The sequence below is a fragment of the Microcebus murinus genome, chromosome 4, assembly GCF_040939455.1.
Source record: "Microcebus murinus isolate Inina chromosome 4, M.murinus_Inina_mat1.0, whole genome shotgun sequence".
Lineage (NCBI taxonomy): Eukaryota > Metazoa > Chordata > Mammalia > Primates > Cheirogaleidae > Microcebus > Microcebus murinus.
The window spans coordinates 23,323,609-23,346,714 of record NC_134107.1 but is presented as its reverse complement, the minus strand read 5'-3'; the positions used below and the strand labels follow the sequence as shown (position 1 = coordinate 23,346,714).

Here is a 23,106-nt window from a genome sequence, read left to right as displayed (position 1 = left end):
TGAGGGTGCCAGGCAGGGGCCTCACTGTCTCTTCCCGACTAGGGGTGCCATTAGGAGCCCCGCTCCCCGGGGAGGAGAGTGAGGCCCAGGCAGCCCCTTCCCAGCGGCCACGCATTGGCAGATCCGGCATTTGAGTCCTGTCCAGGGATCCTGTGTCTTCTCTCTGGGTAGCAGTCCATCCTGCCGCCCGCTCCCTGCTTCTCCCGCCCCCAAGATCCTGACCCTTGGTGTCTCTCGCTAGCAGGTAACTCCTCGCACCCTTTGATCCCCTGCCCGGCGCTGGCAAACTTTTTCTGTAAAGGGCCAGACAGACGGTGGCTGTTTTAGGCCAGCGCATGGCTGTGTGCCAGCACAGCCTTGTGTGTGGACGCAGAGATTTAAGTTCCGTGTAACGTGCACGTGTTGAAGAAGGTTTGAAAAGGTGCAATCTGCTCTTGGCTCACAAAATACAGTCAGGGGGCAGGATTTGGCCACAGGCTGCAGCTAGCTGACCCTGCCCCCCGCCAACCTTGTCTCTAGCTCACAGCTGAGGCGGAGGCTCAGCATGGGAGGGCAGAGCCGAAAAACCCCAGGCCCCCCAAATCCAGCTTCGGGGCCCCCTTGGGGTTTGGTAGTGGTTGTGGTTTCCCCGAAGTTGATCCCACACTCTGTCATGGGGTGTTCTGGGCGTATTTCCAGCCTGAGCTGAGCTGACCTCCTGCCCTTTGTAGAACCACCCATCTCCTGCCAAGTGTAGAGAATGTTCTTCACCCCGCTGTGCCTGTGAGGTGGAAACGCTGCACGTGCCGGGCAGAAAGACTTTGTATTCTGGATCTTGGCCACCGTGCGCTGGGGCTGCCCGACCCCGGTTCCAGTTCCTGGCACCTTCTTCTCCCCCAGGCAATGCCCAGGTAGCCTCTGGGTCCTTCCTGATTGGCTCAGCTGCCTGCCAGTCAAGGGCTGCCTGCCTCTTGCCTCTTGTCTAAACCCACCCAGCTGCCCCCTGAGTGAGAGGGAGCAGATGGGTGGACAGGTGGCCTACGGGGCTAGGCAGCCTGGGCCCTGTCCTTGCTGGTCCACCTACTGGTGACCTTGGCAGGTTCCTTCACCCCTCTGTGCCTCCATTTGCTCACAGGGCGTGGAAGGGCTTAGTCCAGTGCCTGATACAATTTATGTGAGTGGCCAAGGGACCAGCCAAGGTTGTACGGGGTCTGGGACATCAGGGGGATTCCAGCCCGGCCGCCTGAGGCTGGGCCTTGGCGATGCGTTTCCCACCCCCTTCTTGCCCACCAAACCGGAGCACCTTTGAGCAGCCACGTTTGTCCTCACACCTATCTGGGCAAAGGAATCCAGGCCACTCCCAGAGGTCCCTTTATAGTCTTGGCCACCACCCAGAAGGTAGCACTTCGCAGTGGAAATACCCTGGACTCTGGAACCCGCCGCCGTTTATGAGCCGAGTGACTTACGCAAATTACTTGACCCGTCCGAGCCTCAGGTTCACCGAGGCTGGGAATGCCCAGCTCCAGGGCTGTGCAGATCACGGGGCTTCTCCCTCCGCAGACCCCGCAGTTGCTCTTTTCTAAAATCTGCCCTTCGCTGAACGTCCCCTACACCCCCACCCCCACTGCCCTGGGGACCCAGCCTGCCCAGAGGACGCATGAGCCAGAGAGTGCAGAAACCCCTTCCCTGCAACAGCAGCAGAGAGGGTCCGAGGCAGGGCTGCCAAAGAGCTCTTTCCACATCTCTGCAGTTTCACAAGGACACCAACGGCCCCGTCACCCAAGACGCGTGGCTGCTCGACTGCGGTCAGATGAAGTTCTGCTGGCAAAGGGAAGGCTTGTCCCCACTGCCTGGGCGCCGAGCCTGGCTTGGTCCCCTGGGGCCTGCCCCGTGCGTCTGCTGGGAGGAGACCCAGCCCCGCTGAAGCCAAGCAGTCCGGGTCTGGGTCCGTGGTAGGAAAGAAAAACACGCCTTGCTCTGGGAGAGAATGTCTCTCCTCTCGCTGTTTTGTTTAGCTGCCTGTGGTGTGTCAGGCGCTCTGCTGGGAGGCGGGAGGAGAAACAATGGCCCTCCTTGATGTTCCCGGCCCCCAGCAGGCCTTCCTCTGGCCGGGCTGGCTTTGAGACCTCAGATCTCTGGCTCTCCTGACTCGGGGGAGTCATGTTTTCTCCTCTCTAGGTCTGGGGGAGGCCCCGGCGGGGGGCGGGCGTTGTTGGGACCGGACTTCCCCGCTTTCTGAGTCACCACCGTCTCTGCAGTTCTCAGGCCCAGGCTGTGGCCCCTGCTAGACTGCAAGAGCCATTTGGTCTAATCTCCTCATGTAGCACTTGAATCCTCCATAGGTCTTTTAATCAGACTTTGCTTCCAAAAATGCCACATATGATGGGGAGCTCACTGTCACCCAGGCAGCCTTTTCCTTCTGTGGGCAGCTTTGTTTCATGTTGTGCCCAAATCTGCCCTTTAGAAAGGCAGTTAAAGAGAACTCCCTCTATAGCAAAGCTGCCAGAACACCGAACTGGACCCCTTGGGAGGGCAGGAGCCCCCCTGTTAGCCACCTCTCCCATCACTGGAGGTGTGCAAAGTGGAAGCTGAGTTCCCATTTGGCAAGGATGCTAGAAGATTTTATGGCTCGTTGGCATGTCCAGAAAAGGATGGGCAGGGTGGGGGGTCTGTATAGACTAGGAAATCTGCAAGACTTTGGGACAGGCTCTCACATGGCACACAGGAGGAAGGGGGGAAGCCCAGGCCTTCCTTTCCTCTCTCTGTGGCCTGCTCCCCCTCCTCTACTGGCAGGGGGAACACACCGGGCCTAGTGCCTCCCCCCAACCCCCAGCCCAGCTCTGCCCATGCAGCTGTTCCAGGCCAGCTGTCCTGGTCCCAGCTGCCTGGTGGCGCTGGCTCCCTTCGCCCTGCAGGGCTAGAGGGCTGGCAGTTGTCATTCCTGGATTGTCTGGTCCCAGAGCGGGTGTGGGGAGCCAGCTCCCAGCTCCCCTCGTCCTCCCCAAGTCTTCCCCTCTCCTGGGATCCTTCAGAGTGGCAGGGGCAGCATGCTCACGCCTGGTTTATGTCATTTCATAAGCACAACTTGTGTCATCCGGGGTGACTACGAAAACTTGGAAACAACCTGTGTGTCCAACCTTAGAGTAATGGCTAAATGCTCTGTGGTATGGTTGTATCTGGGACTTCAACGTGGGCTTATTGGGGTTCCAGAGTCGGTTTCGTGGAGTCCATGAACTCCTAGAAATTATTTGCAAAATGTTACCTATACACGGATTCCCCCCCTAGCCCCTGGGCATCCCCCTAGCTCATTAGCAGGCGTGTTGGAAGAAGAGAGTCTGTGACTTCCAAAATGTTAAGCACTGATTAACAGGATGGAACATTCAACATTCAACATGTAACCTGTAAAATTATGTTATAGAAGAACATTTTATCAGCATTCAGAGATTGTATGTTGTAGAATGAAAAGGGCAGGCTCCAAAACACTCTCTACGAGACCAGCCCAATTTTGTTTAAACCCATTTGTTACACACACACACACACACATTGGAAGTATAACTATTACAACAATGACCATGTTCACCTCTGGGCTGACATAAACGTTTTTGTTTGATTTCTATTTTTCTGTGTGTGTCGGGTGTTCTACCACGCACGTGCATTCCCTTTGTGATGAATACTCGGTCCGTTTTCTGAGAAGGCTCCGCAGCCCAACCCCCAGCCCCCAGCCCTATGGAACAAGCATAGGTCTCACCTCTGGGTCCCTAACTTCCATCTGGGAGAGTGTCAGAGCCTGGGGTTGTGGAGGTGAGGGCTTCCCTGAGAAATTTCCCTCCCTCCGGCCACAGCCCCCAGCTGCCAAGCGTCAAGTGGCCAAGGCCTCTCACACGACCACCCTTCCTGGCCACGTGGCTTTTGGCCGGTCATTCCGCAAAGCAGGGCCAGCGTTGGCACCTACCTCGTGGGGTTGCCGTGAGGGTGACCCGAGATGACCTTGGGCCGGGGTCCCGGGTGCCGCCAGCCTTGGCTCCCCTCCTCACTGACCTGCCTTCTCTCTTCTCCCCAGGGAGCTCCTGGACTGGCAGGATGGGGTCAGCCTGCATCAAAGTCACCAAATACTTTCTCTTCCTCTTCAACCTGCTCTTCTTTGTAAGTATGGCCAGTGCTGCCCCCACCGCCCCCAGCAGACTGCCCTCCAAGGGCCTCCAGCCTGAGCCCCTCCAGGGCGGGGGCACGGGCGATGGCGTGCGGTTGGTGGGGGCTGAGGACAGACTGTCCTGAGTGGAAGCGGGTGGGGGCGGCGAGATTCCCGGCATTCCCAGTTGGCTCTTGGGCAAAGTACTGAGTTCCTGTCCTGGAGCACTCAGAGCCTGGGCCAGGCAGGGCTGGAGGTGGGTGTGGGGAGAGGAGAGGCCTGGCACCCCCCAGCTCGCTAGCAGGCGCGTTGGACGAAGCATCTTGGCGTGTCCAGTCCTGATCGCCCCCACCCCCACGCTAAGAACTTACCTGTGACAGTTCCAGGCCCCAACTGCCCCCAGAACCCCCACACCTGTCTCGGGGTGCAGCCCCCTGAGCTCCCGCAGGGTGAGCAAGAGGAGGCCAGGCTGCGGTCGTGGAGGGGCATGTCGCCTGTCCCCAGCCCCACCCAGGCAGGGGTCCCCGGGTCCCCCAGCTGCCCACGTACAAGCTCCGGGGCACATCTGGAGCTGGTTTTCCCGGGGCCTCAGTTTTCCTCTCCAGCCTGGCACCGACAAAACTCCTGCATTGAAGTTGCCAGGGTGGGGGGCTGAGTGTGTGAGCGAGTGTGGCCTTCCCAGCCCCAGAGTGGTGCTGGGCCGTGGCTTCTCCATGTTCTCTGTTCACCCCACGCTGCTGACAAGTCCGTTTACACAATAGGGTATTTGTTATGATCCAGTTTTATTTTAAAAAATGTATATGTTCATCAAAACATGAATATTTTTGAGAGGAGAAGAAAATCCCTATGAATGTTAGTTTTGGGATTCTTGGGAATTTTTATTTTATTCTTTGTGCTTCTCTGTACTTTCCAAATTTCCTACAGCAGATATGAGTTACTTGTGGTAGGGGAGAGTTTTACATGACAAGTTACATAGGATCCTAGGAAGTTTGGAAAATAAAGAGTCATTCTGACTCGATGGTACAGTGTACACTATTTGGGTGATGGTCCCACGAATAGCCCAGACTTCACCACTACATAGTATGTTCATGTAACAAAACTGCTCTTGTACTCCTTAAAATTATACAAAGAAAATTTTTTTCAGTCTAAAAAGAAAAGAAAAGAATCCTTTAAATCCCCCTTCATAACTTTAACCCAATGCACATATATGTACACGTGTGTTCCTGGCACATGCACACACACGTGCACACACACACATGACAACCCTGGTGTTGCCTGCCCTGTCATTTGTCCACCCTGGCTCTGGCCCCAGCTCCTTCCTCGAGGACCGAGCTGAGGCCGCACGGTGGCTGTGGCCATCTGCTCGTGGCAGCCAGGCCTGGAACCCACCCCGGGCAGGGCCTGGGCTTCCCCAGCGTGGCGGGCAGGTCCCGCCCACTGGCCCAGGACCTTGGGAAGCAGCTGCTCCTGCAGGCGAAGCCAAGCCCTCCCTGGCAGGCGCTTGGCGTCTGGTGGAGACCCAGAGTAAAGGGCTGGGGTCAGGGGGCAGAGCGCTGCGGCTCGGTCCCACGGGGCTTCAGGGGTCTAGAGAGACAGATCTGGGCGCTGGCCTAGGAGGTGGCGGGGCTTGAGTTTCAGGAGTATGGAAACTGTCTTCCACGAGAGAACGGGGTGGCGGGCAGGACGGCGAGACCTAGTAGAGAAAGGGGGTGGAGTTGGTGGTTTTGGCCACGGTGTCCCTTCCTATCCTGCTCCCAGGCTGCCCCACAGAACCAGAGACTGGAAAATCTTCTCTCTGGCCAGAGCTCTGGGAGCTGGTCCCGGGCCATCTAGGCCTTGGCCTCCTTCCCGCTCCTCCTGGGGGCTGGCGGGAATCACACGTTAACTGTCTGTGTGCCGGCCCAGGGCAAGCCCTCAGGACGCGGGTGGGGTGGGGGGCGCAGGAAGAGGGTTGGAGGAGGCAGCGTGTGTTTGTTCATCTACTCATCACTCGAACAAGCGTGTGCCCCACGCCCCTGTGTGTTCAGTCTTTGCAGGCAGAAGAGCCTGGTTGCTGCACTTGCAGGGCCTGTGTCCCGGGACGGCGGGCGTCAGTCCAGCGACTACCCGAGTGGATTGCAAATTGCAGTTGGGGGGCCTAGGATGGGCCCTGGCAAACTGGATGACGAGGCACTAGCCTGGCCCAGACGTGACCAAGGGCTTCCCGGGGTTCCAGGTGTGGCTGGGGCGAGAGGGGTCCCGGCAGCAGGGGCGTGGGGTAGTGGCCCCTCCAGGCACAGACTGTGCAGCCTGCCCCGGGAGGGCTCTGGCCCGTGTTTCATGCACGTTGGAAAGGGGTTACGTGATCGTATTTGCAGTTTGGAAAAATTGCTGTCTGCCGTGTGTGCTGGCGCCTGCCCGCGTGAGCTCGTGTTCATCCCTGCCTGCATGCCCTCCCAACCCCACGCTCCTGGCACGCCGCCCCGCTGCTCTTCTCAGGTTCAAAGACACGCAGAGCGGCTGGTGCTGTGGCTGCAGGGGGAAGGGCACTCGTAGCCTAACCCCAGCGAGGGTCCTGGCTCCTGGCTGAGGCTCCTCCGGAGGTTGCAGCCAGGCTGGGGGTGGTTAATGTGGGGTGCACCCCAGGCCCAAGTCTTGGCTCACAGAGAAACGGGGGCCATGGTGCCTCGCCCAGGCTGGTGGTCCAGCCACGCTGTGGTCACCAGACCCACAGAGGGACTGAACAGGCGGCACCAGGGACCTCTCGCTCTGGGTTCCTCTTGGCGAGCTCAAGAGCTGGCTGGGCAGTCTGGGATTTTGATCTCTTTGGGATTACGTTTGCCCAGCAGGAATTTTCTGCCCCGCCCCCACTCCCTTTTTGGAGGGGCTGTCCTCCCTCCCTGCCCACCCCGTGAATGAGGCGGGGGGCTCTGAGGACTGGGGTGGGCAGGGCTGCGGGAGCCTTTGGGAACCAAACTCCAGGGCCTGGAAAGCCCCCCTTCCTGCCAGCTGTGCAGACTCAGGGGCCACCTCAAAGGGACCCCTCCCCTGCCCCGTGTCTCAGCCGCTTTCCTGTCCCCAGAGCCTGGCTCTTTGCGCTAAGGCCAGGGCAGATCCCAAACACCCCTATGCTCCCCTGCCACTATCTGGCTGCCAGTCCCTGAAGCGTGAAATCAGGGCCTCAGTTTCCCCGTGTATAAAATGAGGACGGTTACAGGGCCCGTCTCACTAGGAGAGAGGACTCTTGATGCTTTAATGATGAATTTAACGGAAGGTGGAGGACAAATGTGGGGCGGTCCCCACGCTTTTATGGCCGTGGTCACCAGCTGGGGTGCTCTTAAAGGCGGCTGGGCCGAGGGTGAAGCAGGAGAGGCGCCGCCCCACCCAGCCACTCTGGGGCCTGGGATGAAAGGAAAATCAGTAGTGCCAGTCCTGTCAAAATTTTATTTCAAAGTTTAATGTTTCATCATGGATTTGTTTTGCCTTTATTTTATTTTTAAAGTATTACCATAAAATATTATTTATCTTGATAACTGGGTTTTGGGTGCCCTCTCACATGTTGGGCCCAAGGCAGGTGCCTGGTGCCTTGCTGTGGTCCTGGCTCTCGTCTTTAATAACACCAGAGCAAGGCTGCGAGGCCGTGGGGCCATGCTAGCCCCAGGCTGAGGGCTCAATGGCAGCTGCTGGCCTTGGACCTGGGACCATGAGATGGTGGCTGGTGATAGAGGTTGGACCCTCAAGGTGTGTTGTCCACCAGGTGGGCCCGGTCCTGGCCCTAGGTAACATCCAGCCTTGTGGGGTGACACAGGACCACCCCCAAAGGCAACCCGTGCCTTTACTCAGACCATAGGCACGTCTCCCACTTGGCCAGCTTTGCGGGGTGGTGGATCTTGGTTGAGCCACCTGGGAAGGTGAGCTCAGGTTGTAGACCCCACCCTGGGGGAGGGAGGAAGGCAGGGAATCCTGGGCCTGGGGCCCACATTGGTCACCCTCAGTCACCCCTCATTCATTTTCCTTCCTAACCTGCATCTGCAGAGTTTGGTTCCTGAGCTCCCTCCTTCCCTTGGCTGCCCAGCACCTAGTACTGCAGGACTGCCGGGGGACGTTCCTGCCCTCCGCGGCTCACAGTCGAGCCAGAGAAAGCAGCACAGCAGAGACGCCCGGGGAATGGCTGTTAAGAAGGGTCAGGCAGTGGTTGCCACAGAATGGGGACAGACGCCTTCGTCTGCCCGGGGGAGTCAGGGAAGCCTCCTGGGGAAGTTGGGCTTTGACGTTCAAGTCCACGGAGAGTGTTCCCCAGACCCCTGCTTCTCGGAGAAGCTTCTGGGCCCTGACCGGGCTGGAGTGGAGGAGTAGCGACAGGAATGGCACCCTGGCGGGAGGCTAACCAGGACACTCAGGGGAACAATGAGTTTGCAGGGGTGAGGGGAGACAGGAGGGATCCCCTACATGGGGTCTTGTGGCTGGATCGCTGGGGTTTGGGCCCTGAGGGCATCTTGACGTCGCTGGGCTGGAGAAGAAGGAGGTGGCTCCCTCTGTGTCCCCTAGCCCTTCCCTCCCTGGCCTGGGCCACAGGGGTAGGTGGGAAGGGGAGGCTCTCACTCCACCTGCTCTTGGGCCCCCCATTAACTGCCCCTTCTCCTTCCAGATCCTGGGCGCGGTGATCCTGGGCTTCGGGGTGTGGATCCTGGCCGACAGGAGCAGTTTCATCTCTGTCCTGCGTAAGGACCCTCTGCTTCCCCAGACCCCAGCCCGCGGTGGGGGAGGGCCGGGCTGCAGGCAGAACTGTCCCACAGCTACTGTAGCTTCGATGCCTGTGGCTTTTCCAGCTGGCCTCAGGGACGTGACCAGGTCCTGTTGCTGACCACTGCACCCTGGGTCCCACGGCAGGGGTTTCCAGAAGAAATTTTCTCTTCTTCCCCAAACAAAGCTGCTGTTGTCTGGAGAACACTGGGGGATGAGGGAGGCTTGTTTTCCCTTGCTGGCCCCTTCCCTTGGGAAAGCCTTGTACATTCTCTGTGCCTCCACTGGCCCGGTCAGCAGGATGTGGGCAGCAGCCCCTCGCTCCCCATTGCAGAGAGGTGTAGAAAGGAGCCAGGAAGGCAGTGCTAGGTGTTGCGGACACACCTGCGTGAGCCAGGCAGCGCTAGGAGGTCGGCCTGTGCACCACCAGGGGCCAGGCACGGCTGCCTTATCACGCTCCTGTGTGCCAGGCACTTGCGTGTATCGACTGTCTTAATCCCACACAGCCTGCGAGGCAGATGATATCCTATTCCTGCCTTATCAGTGAAGACACAGAGGCTCAGAGAAGTTAAGTCACCTGAGCCACAGCGTGGAAGCACCCTCTCTCTCTCCTTGGGGGCAGGAGGCAAGGAGCGGGCATTCCTGCATGGATAACAGCCCCTCGGGGACTACTCAGGACTACTCGGCCTCCTCCGGGAAGCCCCTAGGGCTTGCTGCGGTGAGGGGAGGCCCAGCAGAGGCTCGGGGAGCACAGCTGTGCCCCCTCTCTGTGGCCTTGGCACACTTCCCCACCCAGCAGCTGCCCGGGGCGGCTGGTTTGGACTCTGGCCCATGACAGCTGCTCGATTTGAATAAAACGGAACCTGGCTAGGATGTGGTGATAGAGGGGCCACATCTGTCACTCTGGGCCCCAGGGGCTAGGCCTCCCCTCCGTGAGATGGGAAGCAAGGATGATCCACCCTCTAGCCACATCCGATGTGCCCCAGGGCTATCGGTGCCTGCCTCTTCTGGGGTTAGGTTGTGGGGGGCCACGCTCCCAAGCCTTCCCAACGTGGGCCACACCCTCCTCAGCCCTGACTAGTTCTGGGCTCCCCCTTCCTGGGCCATGGCCCACACCCCGCGGGCACTGCGCCCCAGGGCAAAGTCTAAAGGCCCGGCCCGCCCACCCGCATTTCTCATCTCTGCCCTCTGCACCCTGCCCCGGGACTGGAATGGGGGAGTGTCCTGTTGCAGCCCCAGCCTCCTCCCTGTTGGGTCTGAGGATCTTGACCTGGCCAGACCTCAGAGGCTCCCGAGATGCAGCCAGGGGTGTTTTTGACAAATACCGCGAGCCCCTCCCACCCCAGGGATCTGACTCCATGAGCGCGGGTGGGCCCTGAACACTGGTGTTGGTCAGACATTCCCCGGTCCCCTGGCAGCCAGGGTCCGGAAACACTGATTTGCCAGCCCAGTCACTGTGCACTTGGGTAGACTGAGGCTGGGGGTGGAGAACGACTCGCTAGAGTCACACAGCCAGCGGGGGTCAGAGGCAGGGACCAGGGCCGTGTGACACAGTGCTTTCCTCACCCAGCGAGCCCTCACCGTGGGTCCACGGGGCTGGGCCTTGCTCTCGCCGTGTTTCAGAGGAGGTGACGCGTGTGGTCCAGGGGCACCGAGCTGGCAGGCGGGGGCGCTGGGATGCAGACTGGGTGGCCTGGCACCCCAGCCCCTGCCCTGAACCCCTGCACCGACGGCTCTGCTGTCTGCCGCTGGTTAGTGCCCTGGTGAAGGGCAGACTGGAGCCCGACTGCCGGGGCCCGGCGTGGCCGTGCTGCCGCCAGCCCTGTGGCCCTGGGCGCGCTACTTCACCGCTCTGTGCCTGCTCACCTATGAAATAGCGACAGTCGTAGAATGCACCTCGTCAGGGTATGGAGGGAAATTCAATCAGCCATTTCTGTCTGGAAAGAGTTTAGAACAACTCCTAGTGAACAGGAAACCCTACATCAGTGACTGTTTAAGTTTTATAGTACAAATTTAACACTTATAATATCTTTAAGAAGCAGGACTTACTCACGTTTTGTAGAGGAAGGAATAGAAAACGGCTCGCCCAGGTGGGAGCACGTTAGCGACAGAGCTGGGGTGAGAACCTACTCCTCTTGGTCCCCAGCCCCTTCTCTGTGGCCACTTCCTTTCCACCTCCCTAGTCCCTGCCAGGCCCGGGGAAATTAAAGGGTGGTTCTGTCGTGCACAGCGGATGGGGTACCCCAGTATATACCCCTGACCCCCTTCCTAAGTCAGGTTGCCCAGATTTGGGGCGCACCTGGGCCCTGGATGAGGACAGAGACTGGACTCCGCGAACCGTTCTGAGACACGGGGCCGGTGGCTGCGCTGGGCTCCGGGCGAGGATCTTTCCTGCCGGCCGCTCCCGGCCCCACAGCCTCTCTGAGCCTCGGGTCCTTGCAGAAAGTCAGGATGTGAGCGCGGCCTCACTCCCATGAAACTAAGCAGGACGGTCCGGAGAAAGGGCCTTGTTCGGGGCTGGCACACAGTGGCTTTTTGGGCAGTGCCAGTTCCTTTTTTCTGGGAGTAGTGACTGGGAGGAATTGTTGGAAGCCAAACCCAGGAAGTTTAGGAAAAGTGGAATCGACGGCCTCTCCCTGCCCACGCTGACTGCTGCGGCCGGCGGGCAGGGCAGGGCTGGGCTCAGCTCCAGGGGGCCCCCACACTCACCCCGCGGGGCTCCGCCCAGCTTCCTGGGGGCTCTTGCGGGGAGCTAGGCGGGGGCAGCCTGGGAGTGGGGCACTTCCTGAGCTCCAGAACATTCTGTGACCAGGAAGTAGAGCTGGATATGGAAGCCACCCCCCTCCAAGCTTAGTGGTTATACCTTAGGGTGCTAACACCAAGGAGGGGAGCTCAGCCTCCCCGAGGTCCCCAGGGCACCATGGCCTGCCAGGCCTGTGTTCTCCCTGCGAGGCCAGTGGTCAGCCCTGGCTGTGCCTCGGTCCTTAGGGGGCCAGTTTAGAAATGCAGATTCTTGGCCCTCTGCTGGGGGAGGCTTTGTCCGGCGGTGGTGGACATGAGCATCTGCATCCCTGAGAGCTTGCTCCGACCCACACTGCTCCCTAGCCTTCTGCAAACGATGCCCAGCCTCCCAGAGCGCCTGGGGCTGTCTGCAGCCACCTGCCCATGGGGGAGCACCTCCACCTGGCCCCCCAGGGGTATCACAACACCCTGGGGGTAGAGCATCCCCCAGGCCGAGGAGGGAGCTGGACAAGACATGGGCTTTTCCCTGTGCGATCTGTTGAGCTTCTAGGAAATGCTAGGAAATGCTAGTCAAGTGGTCCGACCTCCACCCACTGGTGGGCTCTGTCCACCGGCAGCTCTGAAGAGGGTCTCGGCCACCAGGCCCTCCCCGTGTGCCCCAGGCACCGTTGCCTGCGGGACTGCTCTGTCACTGCCTTCTTTCCGCTCTTCACGCACACCAGGCCTACCCTTCCTTGGCCCTTTGCCCCTGCTGCCTGGAGTGCTCTTCCCTCCGCCTTCACGCGCTGACTTCTCCATTCACGTCTCGGCCAACTGCGCCTTGCCAGGCCGCCCTCCCGGCCATCCCACCCCCTCCCTGCCTTGTCGCGCTCCGTGCTGTCCGCAGCCTCAGCACCTTCATGGCCCCTGACACAGCCCGAAATCCCGTACTGTGTCCGTGCCCCCACCCCCACGGCGAACATCAGACCTTGTCGGCCTCCCTTCTGTGTCCCCAGCCAGCAGCAGGTGCCCGGCACGAGCGGGCACCGGGGAGTATCTGCAGCTGCACGAGTGGGCAAGCACCACGCCTGTACCAGTGCGCGCGCCCCACACATCAGCAGACAGAGCGTGGCATTGGAGGGTCACATATTTCCAAATCCCAGCTCCGTCCCCGGCCCGGGCACCTCTCTGAGCCTCAGCTTCCTCCTCTGGGAAATGGCCATGCAGGTGCCTGCCAGGCCGGGTCACGTCAGGGTTGGGGACGGCGTGTGTGAGGGCCCGAGGCACAGTGAGCAGCAAGAAAGGCTGGTGTGTGTTGTTATATGGGTGAGAAGGCAGGCAGAACAGAAATCGGCCTGGAATCCTAACGGGCCCACGGTCGGTCAGTTCCGCGGATACTCAGAGTGTGCGGCGCCTCACTGCGCCAGGCACGGTTCTGCGGGCTCCAGATTCTGCAGGAATAAACCGAAGCCCCAGCCCCTGTGCACCTCACCTTCCTGGAGGGGGCTGGTGGGCAGACAGAGAGCAAGAAAAATCAGTAAAATGTAGGGGCTCTTCAGTCCTGATGAGTGATAAGGAGAAAAAGCAAAGCAGAGAAGGGGGTTGGGCTGGATGGGGTGGGGGCTGCAGTTTGACGTGGAGGAGGGGCTTGTCCAGCTAAGGAGGCTTCCCAGGGGGGTGAGGGGCCTGCAGAGGACCGCGGCTGACCCCAGCAGCCCAGCCCCACGGAGGGCATCCAAGGGCAGACTGGAATGCTTACCGATTCTGTGCTTGGTGAGTGGATGCCTTCTCCTTCCCCCAGAAACCTCCTCCAGCTCGCTCAGCATGGGGGGCTACATCTTCATCGGCGTGGGGGCCGTCACCATGCTCATGGGCTTCCTGGGCTGCATCGGCGCTGTCAACGAGGTCCGCTGCCTGCTGGGCCTGGTGAGTACAGCCCTCCTGCCCCCGGCCCCAGGCCCTGCCACCCGGCCCCTCTCCCAGCCACGCAGGCCCTGAGCACTGCGCCTGCCCGGCCTTTGGGCAGAGAGCGTCTCCCGGGGCGAGCGGGACGGGTGAGGCTGGCGGGGCCGCAGCTGACTCCGGGCCTGCTCTGTGTCCCCAGTACTTTGCCTTCCTCCTCGTCATCCTCGTCGTCCAGGTGGCTGCCGGGATCCTCTTCTACCTCAACGTGGGCAAGGTAAGCTCCCTCCCTCTCCCTGCCCCTCACTGGGCTGGACCGGCCACACGGGGGACGGACCCTGGGTGTGAGGATGGACAAGAAGCCTCTCCGCTGTCGTGGACAGTCCCACCAGGTGCCAGGGACAGCCCCCTTGACCACTGGCACCTCGGGCCAGAACATCAGAGGAAGGGCAGCAGGCGTGGGCAGGCTCACTGCTGGGCCTAGATCTCAGCCTGACCCTGACGCCACCACTTTCCAGCTGTGCAGCCCTGGGTGGGTTGCTTGCCTCCGTGTACTGGTTGCACTATCCGTAAAATGGGATAACAGTAGCACTTCACTCTCGGCTGGTTGCAAGGACTCTGCGAGATCTTAGTGAAACACTTAGCACAGTGCGGGCACCATAAGCACTCAATAGATGTTCGTCGTCCTTGTAATTGTTAAGACACCTTAGCAAGCGTTAAATCCATGCCACTCGGCACAGATGAGGCCCAGAGGAGACTATTAATAAAAAGGCATCAGTCCTGCGTCAGAGGGAGGTGTTCAGCTTTCAGAAGTAGAAAATCAGATTTGCTGTGGCTTTAACTCTAAGGGCGTTTGTTGTCGACTTAGCCAGAGTCTGGTTTGGAAGCACAGAGACCCTGGTCCTGGCTGTCTGCCCAGCACCCTCACTGTGACGGCTTTTCTGCATCACACACTCTCACCTCATGGCTACATGATGGCTGCCACAGCCCCAGGCATGACATCTCCACTGCCGTGGCCAGAAAGGAAGTGGGCAATGCCAGCCGTGACTATCTTTTTCATCAGAAAAGCAAGCCCTCCAGTAGACCTCCCTGGACTGGGGTGTAAGGGCCCTTTTAGCAGCAAGGGAGGCTGAGAAAGTGAGCGTCCTGCTCTCGGACTCTGAAGACAGAGGCATGAGAGAGGAAGGAGCCAGGACGGGCTGTTGGGTAGGCCAGTGCATTGTGACTGTCACCGTTAGCACGCATGGAGCACCTACTGTGTGCCGTCACAGCACGCATGGAGCACCTACTGTGTGCTGTCACAGAACTCATGGAGCACCTACTGTGTGCTGTCACAAAACACATGGAGCACCTACTGTGTGCTGTCACAAAACACATGGAGCACCTACTGTGTGCCGTCACAGTTAGCACGCATGGAGCACCTACTGTGTGCCGTCACAGTTAGCACGCATGGAGCACCTACTGTGTGCCGTCACAGTTAGCACGCATGGAGCACCTACTGTGTGCTGTCACAGAACTCATGGAGCACCTACTGTGTGCTGTCACAAAACACATGGAGCACCTACTGTGTGCTGTCACAAAACACATGGAGCACCTACTGTGTGCCGTCACAGTTAGCACGCATGGAGCACCTACTGTGTGCCGTCACAGTTAGCACGCATGGAGCACCTACTGTGTGCCGTCACAGCACGCATGGAGCACCACTGTGTGCACGTGGTATCTTCCAGAAGCCGTATATACATCACCTTGTCCTCGCAGCAGCTCTGCGGGCTCAGTTTTGTGTTGACAGAGGGAGAGGCAGGTGCTCGGAGGTGAACCGCGAGACCAGCAACAGTGACGGCGAGCCCCACGGTCCCTAGAGCCGATCGGGCGCGCGCCACATGCCAAGCACAGTGTCGCCACTTCACGTTCATTCTCTCACTGACCTCACTGGGCCCTCGAGGGGCCGTGCGAGAGTCTCCATCCTTAGGCGAAGGGGAGAGGGCAGCCCAGGCTGTCTGGCTCCCAGCCCAGCGTTCGCCCTTCCCCAGGCCCCGCTGCATGTGGCCCAGGGCCCCGCTGAGCCCTGGGGCCCTGCTTGTCCCCAGCGCTGCCAGCTCGTGTCCGGCGGTGGAGGTGCCAGAGCCAGCGGCCAGGTGGACTCCGCATCTTTCCACTTGGAGGTCAAGTTGCCTCACACCCCTCCTGGAAGGGGCGGAGACAACATCACACCACCATCAGCACCCAGCGCTTCATGGAGCTCAGGACAAGCCTAGTGCCGAGTGTCTGCACCTGCTGCACTGAATTGTTCCTCCCAGCAATCCTCTGGGATTGTGGCTGTGGCTACCCTCATTTTCAGATGTGGAAGCTGAGGCACAGAGAGATGGAGCGACTTTCCCAAGCGCGCACAGCTACAAGGGGCAGAGCCAGGGTTGGAACCCACGCAGCATGGCTTCAGAGTTCATGCCAGGGAAATTTCACCGTGGTAGTTCCTACCTGGAACTGTTTTATTTGTTTATAATCCACAACCAGTTTGTTTCCCAGGAGACCTGGAGCTGACTCCCATCACAGGCACAGGGTAAAGTCTAAATGAGAGGGAGAGAGAGAGAGAAAGCGAGTGAGCACATGAGCAGAACCTACACTGAGAGAGGAAGACCATTGTTCCTGAAACCACAGCCTGAGATACTCTTGGGCTGAGGCCTAACTGGAGTGGTGCTGAGCTTCCTGGCAGTCAAAGCAAAAGGGGAAATAGTGGATTCAGTTGATGAAAGGAAGCTCATTTGGCTATGAGACAGGAAGCCAGTGGTTGGGGAGGGAAAGTCCTTTTCTAGCAAAAGGGTTGTAGGGTCAGGTCTTGTTTCTGCCCCACGGCAGCTGGGGCTGGATCAGGGGGATTAGAACCCAGTGAGCTGGTCCCTGTGGCTCCGCAGCTGGCTGCCTCTGCAGGGGTCTCGGGCAGTCCACCCTCTCACCCCGTGGGATGTGCCATCTCACGGTAATAAAGATGGCACCGACCCCACGCCAGGAGCGGAGCCAGTGCTATGAACGGAAGCACACGTTTCAATTGTACAAACGGTTTCCATTTTAAGAAACTGAGGCCCAGAAAAGCAGAGTGACTTTTGGCTACGGTCACACACAGCTGTGAAGCATTGGAATGCGATGTGCTTCCAGGTCCCTCTGACCCAAGGCCGGTGCCTCCCCCACACCACGCTGCCTCCCCAGCGGCTGGTAAAAGCTCTGCTTGGCTGACGATGACCAGCTGAGCCTCAGAGCGTCCCGCCAGCCCCAGCCCAGGGCTTGTGTGGAGAATTGGGCCTCCTGACTGCAGTCCAGACTCTGTGCGTGTACCCTACCACCCCTCCCCTCCCCTGCCCCTCCCACCCCCTCCCCTGTCCCTCCCACCCCCTCCCCACCCCTGTCCCAGCCTGCCTGGAAATTTCCCGGCTTTCCCGGGGAAGTTCTGGTGCCGCTCTATCGCCTGAGTTGGAATGAATGATTTGTTTTTTTTATTTCCTAGCACATTGTAAATTTCAGTGGAAGACTAAACATACCCTTGATGCTGTTTATTCCTGCAGATGGGCCCAGCTGGGAGGTGGGACTTGTTTGAGCCGGGGGCATAAAGGCCTTTTGAAAGGGAGTGGGCCCGTCTTTTCCCCGCGGGCCTCCTGGCAGGTGGATGGGAGTGGGCCTCGGGGCTGCCCCCGCAGGGGTCCCGGGGCTGCAGTCTGTCCTTCCTGCCCCGCTCCCGGCAGCCACTGTTCCCAGGGCAGCGATGGGGACGCTGGAGGCCTCCGGCAGGGCATGTAGCCTCTCGAGCCTTGAGTTCCACTTCTGTAGATTGGGGAGAATAAACCTGCCTGACCCCTGTCCCTGCCCAGGGTTGAAGGGGGAACACAGACCATGACACACTTGTATAGAGTGGTGGCCAAAAGCTTCGAGTCCAGAACCACTGCTCTGAGATCCTGACCAAGTTACGCAGCCTCTCTGCGCCTCAGTTTCCTCATTTGTCAGATGGTAGTAATGACACGGGCCCACTGCCCCTTACCTGCAATTCCGAAATCCAAAAAATGGTTTGAAAACCAAAAGTAGAGTTTGCAGCTCATTGGGTGGCAAAACAAAGCCCTAACGAGCAGGAGCGAGGCTATTTCTGGCCTGTGCTTACCCCTCCAGGTGTCCCTGGGGACAATGAATTGAGCGATTGCAGGGGGCGGCCCCAGACCCCCGCTGGGTGTGACGTGTCCCCACGCCCCCTTTCTAGAATTTGAACGTTTCTCAGCGAAGGGGCCCCAGGGGCTGCCTCGTAGCCGTGGCAGAGGCGGAGTGCTGACGTGGGAAGGGCCTGGCGCAGCCCCCGCCCGGGACAGACGTCGCTGGCATCGTTGCGAGCATTTATTAGTACTGCCACCATTGTCACCTCCCTCGGATTCAGGGGGAAGGCTCTGCCACCGATTGCTGTGTGGCTTTGGATGAGTTACCTCGCCTCTCTGAGCCGCGCGTGACCTCTTGGGCCATTTCCAGCTCTGGCACTTTGGAATTGTGACTTGTTTGCTCCAGACAGTGGGGGTTGAAGGGGGTCACAAGGAAGGACGTGAAGGTCAACCGATTCCTACGACGAGCCAGGCGCTGGGCCCGGTGTGCTCAGGCGGGCCAGACCGCTAGCCCAACGGCTAGAGACTGGGGGGCTGGGAGCTTGTGTCAGGGGCCTGAGCAGAAGGCCGGGGGCCGAGAGCTTGGAGAGGAAGGGGCTCGCTTGGCCTGGCGGAGGTGGGGCAGTGACGGTGGCCGGGCCAGCCTGCCCCCAGAGAGGTTGGTGGGAGAGCAGCGATTCCCTTTGTCCTCCTCCCCCATCGCCCAGGACGCCCCAGATCACCAGTGCTCGCGTGGCCTCCCGGCACAGGTGGTGAGGCGGTCCCCAGCGGCCCCGCGCTCCTCTGTGAGCCGTCTGCCTGCGGGTTGGAGCCCTCTGGCCCTCTGGCCCCGGTTTCTACGGGCAGGCAGGCTATGGGGGTGCAGGGAGAGGTGGCCTTTCTCTTCCCTGTTAGGAAAGGAAAAGGGGTGTCCAGGCTGCCCCTCCTGAAAGGGATTATGGAGAGAAACTTGAACAGGGTCACGCGCTGGGTGCTGGCTCTGAACTCGGGGCGGCTGGCGATGTGGGGTGCAGCCGGGCCTCCAGGACAGGCCCAGTGGTTGCGGAGAGTACACGCCGCCACCCTCGCCGTGGCAAAGGGCCCCGGCTCCCCACCGGGAAGAAGCCCCGGAGCTGGCATCTCGGCGGCCCAGCACGGCGTGTGGCGCATCTCCGTGGGAAGCCTGGAGGGAGGGTGGGAGAACGCGGGCCCTTCACGTCACATTCGGGCGCCTCATCGTGAGGGGCGACTCGACACGTTGGAGTGAGGAGCACGGGAGAGGCCTGCACTCCGTCCCCAGGAACAGGCACGGGAGCCTGGAAAGTCCCCCGGAAAGAGGGGTGACGTTGCCCTGGAGACTGGTCTCCAATGTCGGACTGATCTCTGTCCTGGGAGAGACAGGTTTGATCTGTTCTGTGTCGTCCCGGCTGGGACTCAGGGGGCTGGGGAAGATGCAAAGTAATACAAGCGTGTCGGAATCATTTGGGCACAATGACAAAGCGCGGGTCCTCTCCACGTGCTGTCGTGTGAGGTGCTGAGTTCCCCGTCTCAGGGAGCACTGACGGAGAGCCTGGATCAGGGCGGGAGGACGCTCTCCTTTGAAGGGGAGGCTGGACCCAAAGTTCTCCTCTGTCCCTGACTCTCTGTGAAAAGTCACACTCCAAGGTGACACAAAGCACTGCGTCACCGTGGGAAGTGAGTGGAGTCACCAGGGGGCGGTGGGGTCTCCGGCCGGGCGGAGGCGTCTTGCACTTTGCGCCAACTCTCTGGGCCACGGTTTTCTCTCCTGGGAAATGGGGAGGGGGTGGAGGGCGGGACCAGGCATGCGGCCTCTGGGGTCACACAGGATCCCACACTCCCAAGGACTCTGTGCTCGCTTTCGTGCTCTGCTGTTGCTGTCTTGAAATTCTTACTCATTTTTAAACAAGGGCGCTGCGTTTTCACTTTGCACGGGGTGCGACGTGCACAGCCGGTCCTGGGCAGGACTCGTCGTTGCATGCTCCAGAGTGGCCGGAGCTGGCTGCAGGCTCAGCAGGGGCCAGGTTGGCTCCCTTCTCGGGCAGGGCTGTCCCCAGTGGAGCCTGAGGTGAGCTCAGGTCCTATCCCGCCGCAGTAGCAGAAGGGCCGCGTATGTGACCTTGGGTCTCAAGCCCATCCCTGAACCGTTACTCGTGCCAGGGTGTGGGGAGTCGTGACGGCAGGGCCTCCCCAGCCGTGGAGCGATGGAGGGGTGATCACCCCCGGGGCTTCAGGAAGAAGGGAGAGGGTCACGGGGCGGCCCCGCAGGGACGCGGTGAGATCATGAACGTCTGCTCGTGCCACCTCTGGGCTCTCACTGTCTCAGCAGCTACCTGGTTGCCAGGGTGACCTCCCTGGGCTCCCAGCACAGGGGAGCACTGGGGTCCCAGGGCCTCCGTTCCGAGCCGAACCAGCCCCTGTGGCCCGGCCGGCCGTGTCCCTCAGCCACATCCTGGCCTGGCCAATGATGCGGCGTTTCCACGGAAACCGCCCAGTCTCGGTGGAAACCACGCAGCTTCCGTCACCTTGTCGTTTCAGGGGAGGGAAACAGGGAAGTCCAGGCTGCAGCGACAACCGCTGGAGTATAAATAGAGCCCGAGGGCGGCGTGTCGCTCGGTGGGTGGGGGCGGATGTGGGAGAGGCGGCTCTGCACAGACGCTCCTGGGGACCCCTCTGTGCACAGCGCAGGGCGCGTTCGCCCGCTGGGGACTCGCGCGCAGCCGAGGCGTTGGGGCAGAAAGACCTGTGCTCTGCAGGAGACGGTCCCCGCTGCGTGAGGCCAGCAAACCGCTTAGCTCCCCTGTTCAAACTGTTCTGACCTGCTTCGGCCGCGACCGTGTGGTCTGAACACTGACAAGGCTCGGTGGGCGAGACCTGGGCTCCGGAGTCAGGCAAGGCTGGGGCCAAACCTCGGTGCTTCCACCTGTTGGCTGTGTGACCTAGGGCAAGTTAATTAACCTTTCTGGGCTTGTTTTCTGTGAGTCTGTAATGAGGGAGCAGGGGCAATACCTAGCCCATAGACCTGGATGGAATGGAGACACCACGTTAAAAGTGCGTACCACAATGCCTGGCTCGGAACCGGCATCTGATGAAAGCTAAGCCACTATTAGTGTCATGATTGATTACTGATAGGAAAGCTTTGTCAATTGCAGAACTCTGTATGAGGTATTTTGGGGGTTGTTTGTGTGTTTTGTTTTTAAAAAGTCTCCTGCTGAGAGCATCACTGCCTGGCAGGGTGCAGGGAGCAGCCCCCGGGGGCTGGTGTCCTGGTGTCACTGAGGGTGACGCAGGGGCACAGGGGCCCCCGGTCCCGCTGCCCCACTGGCAGCCTTCCCTCCGAGCCCGGCTCTGGGAGCCCCGCCTGGAAGCACCTGTCCCCGCTCCTCTTTCCGGGGAACCGAGGGGGCAAGTATTTGGCCTTGCCCCTGGCGGCCCTGCCCTCTCGGGTCCCTCACCCTGGGGTCCCTGCGACAACCACGGGTGGCCGTGACCAGCCCATCCATGCTGTGTGCCTGGGCAGGGCCCTGGGCAGGGCCCACGGAGACGCCAGGCGTCCTGCCCGAGGGAGGCCCGTCCTCGCCCGAGAGGCCGGGTTCGGGTCCGCCTCCCTCCGCGCGGCTGGCCTGGTCCTGAAAAGCTGCCGTGGCGAGGTCAGCTTCTCCGAGGAGGGGGCTTTGGGGCTGAATCCTTCTTCTCCCTGAACCCCTCGTTGGTTGTCTCTGCGCATCAGCGTTTTCTCCCTGCAGTTAAATGGGGGCTCCGCTCCACCCCCTGGCGGGCCCCTGAGTCCCGGGGCGGGTGGGGGGGGGAGGCGGGGAGTGGCACAGTCAAGGTGTGGGCCTGACAGAGCCCTGGGGCCGGCAGCCGGTCACAGAGGGCAGGACCTGAGCTCCAGGTGCCGCTGAGGGCTGGGTGGCAGGGCAGGGCTGTTTGAGCAGCAGGGGTGCTGAGGTGCCAGGCCCATCCGTCATGGGGCCCCACGACAGAGGGGTGTCTGCCCTGCAGTCTTGGGAGTGCTGGTCTGAGAGGCTGCACCCTGCTCCATGCAAAAAGGAGGGTAGCCAAGCTCCCTCTCTGTCCCTCTTCTCTGTGAGGGGCAGCAACGGCCCTCGCTCCGTGCGAGGCGTGAGGCGTACCTGGAGGAGTGCGGAGTGTGGCTTCGGTGCCATGCACACTTGCGTCTCTCCGTGCTCTGCACACCTCCTCTGTGCAGGGCTTCCCACTAGCCCTAGGGACCTGGTGTGTCTGTCTCGCTCTGTAGCACGCACGCCAGATACAGTCCCTGCCCCCACGGAGCTGACACGCTAGTGGAGGGCGCATGACAAACCCTAAAACACCAGCGGGCATGTAACGTCAGTGCTGTGCAGAAACACACAGCATGCTCACCCTTGCAGGCTGAGGACAGCCTGGGAAGGGGCGGTCGGGAACGGGCTGGAGAGGGCTGATAGTTTGTGGAGAGGTCCAGGAAGGCCTTTCTGAGGAGGTGGCAGTTGAGCAGAGCCCTTAAGGAAGCAGAGGAGTGAGCCGTGTTAATATCTAGGGAAAGAGCATTCCAGGCAGAGGGAACAGCAAGTGCAAAGGCCCTGGGGCAGGAGCATGCACAGAGGCAGCAAGGAGACCTGTGCAATTGAAGCAGAGGGAGTCGGAACAGAGGAAACGAGGCCTGGGAAAGCAGGGACAAAAGGTGTAGGGCCTCGCAGGCCATTGAGAGGACACTGGCATTTTTCCTGAGGGTGGCGGAGGGCCACTGGAATTTTTCAGCAGTGGAAAAATTGGTGTTTATGGGGCCAGGTGGCTGCTGAGTGCAGAATAGACTGGGGCGGAGAGGTTGGCACTGGCTGCCTTGGGTACCCAAGGAGCTCCAGGGAGGGACCAGGGCAGGCAATCAAAGTGGGGTGACCGGAGGTGGGGCGCGGGGTCCAGGAAGCCTGACCCTGGTCCTCGCCTCCCCGCAGCTGAAGCAGGAGATGGGGAGCATCGTGACCGAGCTCATCCGGAACTACAACAGCAGCCGCGAGGACAGCCTGCAGGAGGCCTGGGACTACGTGCAGGCCCAGGTGAGGCCGGGCGGGGCGGCGTGGTCTCTGGGCTGGGCGTCCGTGTGTCTGGGACTGGTGTCTGGGCCCCGGTGTGCCTGGCGGAGAGAGTGTGTATCCGTTGGGGGCAGGGGGTGCCGGGGCAGCCCCCTCTCCCGGAGCCCCGGCCAACACCACGGTCCCTGCTCAGGGGCCCAGAGTCTGGGAGGCAGCTCCACGGCTCACAGAGATCCCGTCTGTGGCCCGGGGTGCGGGTGTGGGGGCAGCTGTCAGCCCTCTCATTCATCTCGGGGCAGCCCTGGGAGTGTCGGGAGCTCCCCAGGTGTTTGGAAATGGGGTGCCAAGGCTGAATTGCGGAGAGAAGTCTGAGTAGAGGCTGCCTCTCGGGAGCGGGGCTGGGGAGGCCCCAAGGGAACCTTCTGGGGTGAAAGCCATCTTCTATCCAAATCTTGATCTGGATGCTGATTGCACCAGTACGTGCACATACGTAGAA

General features: G+C 60.5%; 1 protein-coding gene across 1 annotated transcript in view; it reads left to right on the top strand.

Moving 5' to 3' along the window:
• The window catches only part of CD82 (CD82 molecule), a 49,547-nt gene that overhangs the window by 22,785 nt on the left and 3,656 nt on the right, over positions 1-23,106 (top strand). Inside the window, exons 2-6 of the mRNA XM_012790380.3 lie at positions 4,040-4,122; positions 8,736-8,808; positions 13,353-13,477; positions 13,656-13,730; positions 22,533-22,634. Of these exons, the coding sequence (XP_012645834.1) occupies positions 4,060-4,122; positions 8,736-8,808; positions 13,353-13,477; positions 13,656-13,730; positions 22,533-22,634 (438 nt within the window). The 5' untranslated portion in view covers positions 4,040-4,059. The remainder of the gene's footprint in view (positions 1-4,039; positions 4,123-8,735; positions 8,809-13,352; positions 13,478-13,655; positions 13,731-22,532; positions 22,635-23,106) is intronic.